At 35.4% G+C, this 7980-nt stretch overlaps 1 protein-coding gene across 1 annotated transcript; it reads right to left on the reverse strand.

Annotated features, from left to right (window-relative positions):
* Window positions 1–268: 268 nt before the first annotated feature.
* LOC109000910 (N-terminal acetyltransferase B complex catalytic subunit NAA20) lies at window positions 269–7773 on the reverse strand. The gene is made up of 6 exons (XM_018977959.2): window positions 7593–7773; window positions 7411–7501; window positions 5931–6063; window positions 3196–3265; window positions 730–790; window positions 269–637 (listed from the first exon to the last, which is right to left on the reverse strand). Exons 1-6 carry the CDS (start codon window positions 7668–7670, stop codon window positions 546–548), a joined length of 525 nt encoding a protein of 174 aa, XP_018833504.1. The 5' UTR covers window positions 7671–7773; the 3' UTR covers window positions 269–545.
* Between the last annotated feature and the right edge of the window lie 207 nt (window positions 7774–7980).

A 7980-nucleotide genomic window follows, 5' to 3' on the forward strand; every position in this document is an offset into this window, starting at 1 on the left:
TAAAGAACTACATGATTATCTTTTAATTTTTCTACGATTCTTACTTAATACAATAATGAAAAAGTTAATATAAGTTTAGATCTACCATATTTTGTACAAGAAATTTAAAAAAAAAATCATTTGTTAGACAACTTAAAAATAAATATAGTTTTAAATCAATTGTAATCGGTTCAAATCGGTTTAAAGCTAAGAATCGGCCTAAATCGATCAATTGAAGCAGTCCAATGCACAATTCAAAATATTCTCCAAAATTGGTTTGGTTTATGAGTGATTCAAATCTTACCCTTTTTTTCGAATCTTGCGTCCAAACATAAAAAATTAAATTAAATAATAAAAAAACAATCTTTCCGGTACGTGAAAGAGGTACCAATAACACCTTACCAGCATTATATTGGATAATCTTACCAGCAGATTTATGAAACCACATTTTGACATGAAATTCTAAAATCCGTCTACGATGCCTAACTTCAACACCTTCAAAAGCCGCAAGCACATGATTATGAATATTATGGAATTTATCTGCAGAAACTCCATAGAAAGCTGGTCTAATCATACTCTAATTCATCGGGTGTTATAGGTCGTTTAAGGGGGATGATGGACTTTTTGTCGACATCCCGAGATAATGCTTTCCTCATATCTGAAAAATACGACAAATTGATCAAAGATAACAGACAAAGAAGTTTCAAGAATAAGAAATCACTGGAAAATTACTTGGATGTTGAAACTCACCTAACCCATCTTCCTCGCCTGAATAATAGCGTAGCACCCGTCTATAGATTATATAACCAAGCTGGGAGATGGGGGAAAAAGAAAAATTGAGAGTGAGTGAGCATCATCTTGACACCTTGATGGAAGGCATCATCATAGACACTGGCAGTGACTAATATATCAACCCCAGTTAATCCATTTGGGTCCAGACAAGCCACCTCTAACATGACCCATCAATATCAATCCAGGTTAATGCAGTTCCTCAAAGCAATAGAAAATAAGGGGTGGGGTAAGGAGGAAAATTCAAGGGAAGTTATCTTCCTTTCTTTATCCTTTTCTTTTTTGTCCATTTGATGGTTACAAACTTCAATAATAGCAAGATGTATAGGACATCCAGCATAAAATTGTCAGCACATTGATCATCCTTTTGGCTAAAAATGTCACTGGAAAAATACTTTTAAGTTAACATTTTCTCCAACTAGATTGTAATGTAAATGCACCAAAAATATTAGAGATGCCAGATTGAAACTTTCCCAAAATTATGTGGTTTGATGATTTTGCTTTGTCAAAAAATGTAATTTAATGCTACTAAAAAAAAAAAAACTTGCTAGAGACGGGGAACCTTGTCCAGAACTAAAATATCAGAGAAAAATCCATGGTAAACTATGTTCTATTAATGTAAACAATTCATTTCCAACAGCAAAGCAAATACAAGTGCCCGAAGGGAGAAGCTCTCAAGATGGGAAAAAAGAACCACTACCAGCTGTCCTCCAGCAATCACCATCAGAGGCTCCACCCTTCCTCCCCCACCTTGTCAGCCACCCAAGATTCTGACCAGCTCCTCCCTTTTTTTCAATTTTTTTCCCTGCATTTTTTACATATTTTCTCTCACTCTTGTAGGGTGTTTTTTTTTCTTTCTCAAATCTGCTTTCTCCCTTGTCCTCACTACACCCCACGCACCAATCACCCTTATTCCCCACACCGTGAGCTTCAAAATCCACCTACCACCATCCCTCCCCACACAGTCAATGTTGGCATCCATGGCCACCACGTGATGCCATCGCCAAAACACTAACTTTCCTTCTCAACCTTTCCCACCTCCATCCACGTAGCATATCTGAGGGTTTTTATCTACTTTCTTGGTTTCTTTGTGTCAAGTTTTGGGAGCTTGATCCACCACTATGACCGGGCTCTCTCCTCACTTTCCAAGAGTACATACTCTTGCCAGGAAGTGGTTTTACCCACCCACCGGTCTCTAAGAATGCAAAGGATATGGGATTGAAGATATTCAACCAGCACCCTAAGGCAGTTAGTGTAATATCCTGGATTATTTGATTGTGTATAGGAAGGTAGTGAATGAGATCTGAAGTTGCTTGGGAACGGGAAGTTCAAGCTCTTTATAATGATTCCATGGGGCTTTAATTCTAACATTGACTAATTCTTTTGGAGATGGCCCCAGATGTGGCTTGAGCCTTCCATGGGTCATTACAAATGATATCAAGGGTAATCCCAATCAGAAGTGTGAGACTTAAATGTGCCACCTATGATGGACTTGGCCTGACAGGATGTTGCGGATTTAATGAGCAAGAGACTATAAACCCTGGAGTGTGTGATTGTATAGAAAGGCGGTGAATAAGTACATTAGTTAGGAGGGAAATGTTCAAGCCCTTTATAATGATACCAAGGTATTCTAATTGTACCCTTAACTAATTCTTTTGGAGTATGAGCTCAAATGTTGCTTTGGCAGTGAGCATTCTCCGGCAATAGGCATCTTAAAGCAACCCAATCAATGGATTGCTCCAACAATTGCCTTTGTGAAGACCACTTATGGGACCGGAAAATTTATTTGACCATTTCCCGATTTGTTATTTTAGTTTCTTGCACTATCTGTTATTTTGAGGTGTTTGTTAGGGCCCCCACCCCCTTGTATATTTCTCTTTGTATTAGTTTTATTTTGCCCCAGAAGAGACAATTTATTTCCAGTTAACATGTATGAAAATAATAATTCCCTAAAAATTAAAAAGAAAGAGATACATCCTCAACATGCTAAATGTACCATAGCATGGTTGAAGTTCTAAACAATTGAAAGACAGAGATATGTCTCTGATTAAAATTAAACCCAAAAGTTTAGGAAGTTTTCTTGCAAGTAAAAGAATTGGAACTCACATTGAGATGTCAAAACTTTGTATATTTGACACTAAGGGGAAATTTCAAATAATCATTAAAAAAGAAGTGGCCTAATATCCGTAAAAAGTTAGATATATAGAACACTATTCCTGTATTTTGCAACTCTGATAATAATTTTTTATGATGATAAACCCCGAAGACTGTGGAAACGCAATGTGTCTTTTACCTTATAAAACCCCAAAGCCATTTAATGCACCCGCATCAGATGGATGAGGTAACATGGGCTTTTCACCAACTCTAAAACTAATCATAACAAAGCAACAAATTTGTCAAGTTGAAAAGAAGTAATAGAAATATCACCTTCTCGTACATCTTTATTGCTGGTGTGTTTGAGGCTCTAACAAAAAGATCCACAAAGTAAGCCTTGTCACTGCCAGAAGAAAGTTCCTTTTAGTATGTAAATAGACGGGGCTGAGTCCCCAAACTGAAGTAGCTACTCTTCTGATCAAAGCTTCAAAATTACTCATCATATAAGTGAATAAATGAGCAAAAACACAAGCAGAAAAGAGTTTCTACAAATATTTAACACAGAATGCTACATAGGTGACTCCAATTTAAACAGTTCAATTTAATAATAGAATACGCAGGACCAAATTATACAGTCAGCAAGAAATGAAAAACTGTAGTTTGCAAGGGGAAGGTACAAGCACAGAAGACAGATATCAAGCCTCATATAGATTTTAGAAAACAATTACCCTAAACATGTGCTGATCACAAATTGGCAGCTCTGCATAGAAATCCCCACCCACACTTTTGACCCAGCCTAGGAAAAAGGGGAAAAAGGACTTCTAAGGAATATTAGTGACATTGGAAATATGTTGTATAGATATCAGAGATCTCCATGACTACACAAGATCTACATGTTCTGCAAATTCCAGATTGATCAATAGAAACTTAAATTAGTCCCTGGAAACTAAAAACTGATGTCTGCACTGTTTTCCATGAAATTAGATATTAATGTAATTTCCAAACTGGCTGCTTTAGGCCTCGTTTGTTTTCGCAAATAAGATAAGTTGAGATTAAAGTTAAAAGTTGAATAAAATATTGTTAAAATATATTTTTTTAATATCATTTTTGTTTTGGGATTTGAAAAAGTTGAATTATTTATTTTATTTTGTGTGAAAATTTGAAAAAATTGTAATGATTAGATGAGATGAGATGAGTTAAAAGGAGTTGTAAAAACAAACGAGGCTTAGTGGTTCATGTCAAGCCAAAACCGAGGAAAACAACTTACATGGTCCTCCATATAATTCACAATAGAACATGAAAAAAACCTTGTCACTACAGAGTAACTAAGGCCTCATTTGGTTACGCAGTTCAAATGAGATAAGATGAGATGTTTTGTTGAAAGTTGAAAAAAACCTTGTCACTACAGAGTAACTAAGGCCTCATTTGGTTATGCAGTTCAAATGAGATAAAATGAGATGTTTTGTTGAAAGTTGAATAAATTATTGTTATAATATTATTTTTGTTTTAGAATTTGAAAAAATTGAATTGTTTATTATATTTTGTGTGGGAGTTTGGAAAAATTATAATGATTATATGAGATGAGATAGTTTGGTTTTGTGTCACCAAACCAGCCCTTAATCTCATCACTTCCCTTTGCAATCAAACTAGGACTTTATACAGGGTAAATGTTGGATGAGACTCCATTGGACCCATAATCATCAAATATAATTTGCAGCCCCTAAGGGTTGGCTCAAGTGCTAAGGGCCTTGATCTTGGTGGTTCGATCCCTTCAGGTCTAAGGTTTGAAGTTTGAACCCTCTTGGGCGCAAAGAACTTCTTGGGGCCATCGAACTATGAGAATTGTCCCATGAATTACCTAAGGTACACTTGCGGGAAACTCCTTGTCAAGAGCTTGTGCACCACTAGGATTAGTCAAGATTTATTTCTAGACACTTTGTGCCGAAATTGCTGCATATAGCAATAACAAAACCAAAATAGCCCCAACGATCATTCCTACAAGACTCATAATTTTTTTTGATAAAAAATAAAGTTTATTGATCTTCAAAACTAGGCATAGCCCGAGTAAACAGGTGGTATACAAGTGAGAAATACCTAATTACAGCCTACGAACGAAAAAAGACGCATACAACCCATTTAATGTTTGAGGTACTGCATTCGGATGTGGAGGCCTAAGGTTGATGGGTTGACATTCGATACAATTGATCAATCATGTGCTGATTCGTTAGAAAGGATGTTTGAGGAGGTAGAGGTAAGTGCTAAAAGGAATAGACAGCGATAAACCAATGGGTTGTATGCAGTACCTTCATATCCTTGCGAACGAAGATGGTTTATACAAGACTCGTAATTCTAATCAATAAGACTTAACATCTTCGCAAGGAAATTTAAACCAAAAAAAAACAAGTATAAAAAGAATTCCCAAACATTAAATAGAACTCAATCCCTCACACTATCCGCAAAAGCCTTTCCAGAAAGAACTTTTAGACCCTGGTTAAAAGATAATGCTACGAACTAAAATGATGCATCTCCCAAAATATCAACTTTTTTTTATTATCAATATTTTGGTAAATGCACTGCTCAAACCTCCAAATAAATGCTGGAAGAGGTATACAGCACAAGCATGAATAAACCTGATACATACAAAGTAAGCATATAAAACCTAGAAAACTAAGCCACAAGTGGTGGTTGTGGCTTCACAATGCTAAACACGAGATAATATTCATTAGTGCAGCCATATTACATGATTCATCTGATAATGTTGGTTAATGCAACAATATTAGCATAGACAAAAAGTTGTTATTGACACATTAAAGGGGCTATCCGAGCAAAGCAGATCACATAGAAAAGAAATACAATCTTTTTAAATCAGCATTTAGTGTTCATTCCAATAAGATTGAATCATACTATAAAATTCTAATATCAAATTTTTCACGATCATGAGAAAATAGAAAATGAAATTGAAATCTGCCAAAATATGGAAATATAGAGAAATCTAAACAAGCTACTTTTTTAAACAAGAATGCTACAGCAAAGACAGTTTGGGTCTTATTCAATGAGTTTTCTCTTACATCTTGTCACTGATCTCTTCCAGCAAGTTCATGAGTTTCTTGGCTAATTGCTGTCTTCGATATTCTGGAGCAACAGTTACTGCAGTTACATGACCATGCCAAGACTCCCCTTGTCCTTCAACCTTTCCCATAACTGCAGCATAAGCCAAACATCCATATATACGAAATCAATTTGGGCATGCTTGATGTTAAAGTCTAATAAGATTGCAAATAAGGAAAAACCTTCCAGAGTGAACGGCTGCAACTAGCAAGCTATTTATCTCCCACCCCCCATATAAAGGCCCCTAGGAAGATAAATACTGCTATTTACTTCACAAATAATAAAGTTTTTAGGAAAAACCACAACTAATATGTGTAAGATTGCCACCACATTCCTCCCCAAAAGCCTCATCTGGAAAAGTATCTTTCTAAGTTTCAACATTGTTACAACTGAGAGTTCGTGTATGCAACGAAATTATAAGTTTGGATCTGTGTTCTTATTTTTTGATAAGTTACAAATTTCTTGTGAAAATGTAACACCTACAATCTTAATAAGGGTAGTTCAGGAATTTGTTAATTTTGTAAGTCCTACTTTTTTAATTAATTAATCAAACTTCCATTTTTATGGGCTTTAAAAAAGAATTAGAAAAGTTTTTAGGGCTTAAGAGTTAAGGAGTAACAAGGTCCGAACCATATTCTATTAGAATTAACCTAAACAAGTGCAAGAAAACTTAGAGATACTAGTCAAACGAGTAATTTTGCAAACATAATTTTAAAACAATTAGTATTTAAAAAAATAGATTACTTTCAAACGCATACACTGCTTATAGGATATTGCTGAAAATATCAGTTACCCGTACCAGTTTCCACTAATGAAAGAAGTTTTTCAAAAATAAAAATAATACAACCATAAAGATTAAAAACATTGACCATATTATCAATTGAAATGATCTAGTGGCAAAAATTAGATCATTGAATACAAAAATTAATTTGTACTGCGTCTTACAAAACTACGTTTTAAATAATTTTTTTATAATTCTATGTTTATTTGATAATTTATTGTGTTATAACGTAAAATCTAGAAAACCTCCTCTTACATTTTTGGCTTAGCCACAATTTAAATCGCGCCACCCCTGTTCTAATACAGTGTAATCTAAACACTGTGTGCCCATATCCTAGTAGAGAAGGAAGACCAGTTTAAGCATCGAAAAATTATGCAAACAGTATATTCTTTTTAAAAGATTCCCATCAAAGAAATCATATTTGCAATCAATTTGGAGAATTGTTGAAGCTACCACCATCTTGCTATGCTAAAGAAAACTCTCAGCTTTTAGAAGAACGTGATTTCTGTTAGAGTAATAACAATATAAGCGAGGTAATGAACAAAATCCAGAAGATATCTCCAGAAACAGAGATTAATAAAGGAAGAACAAATCAGAAAGGCATAAAGAAAAAGGAAAAGGTAAATGGGAAAGGGAAGAAGGAAGAAGGAAGAGCTTACTGTAACCCATGATTCGATTCCCAGGGCCTTCGGCGACATGGAAATAGTCGGGCCATCTTGCTAAATAGGTCATGTAGAAGGACATGTTGAACTGTAATATTCGGACCAATAATTAAACCTCCACCAAATTGCAGAAAGATTTAAAGAATCAACCAAAGACTGGCACTACAAAAAGAGCTTACGGTTTCGGTTAGGTGGTCTAAGTTGACGGAAGTGAAGCGGAGAAGGTCGTTGCAGCAAAATCTGCGTATCGTCGTCATCTCTCTCTCTCTCTCTCTCTCTGCTCTTACACTATGGTTTATTCGATCAGCTTTCAAGTAGATTGGGCTGCGAAGCGACTAAAGCCCGTTTGGATACACAGGTGAGATGAGCAGTAATTTTATAAATCCAGTTTTATAAATCAATACTGCTACAGACAACCGTCTGTAGCAAACCGCGGCGTAACCGGCTCACGTGGCAATTATGCCACGTCAGCCGGTTTAATTAAAAAAAAAAAAAGAAAGAGAAAACACGAAGACGGACAGAAAATGAGGGAATTTACATTTCAGAACGAAACGAAAAGGAACTTTT

This window comes from Juglans regia, chromosome 8 (genome assembly GCF_001411555.2).
Source record: "Juglans regia cultivar Chandler chromosome 8, Walnut 2.0, whole genome shotgun sequence".
In the NCBI taxonomy this organism is placed as follows: domain Eukaryota; kingdom Viridiplantae; phylum Streptophyta; class Magnoliopsida; order Fagales; family Juglandaceae; genus Juglans; species Juglans regia.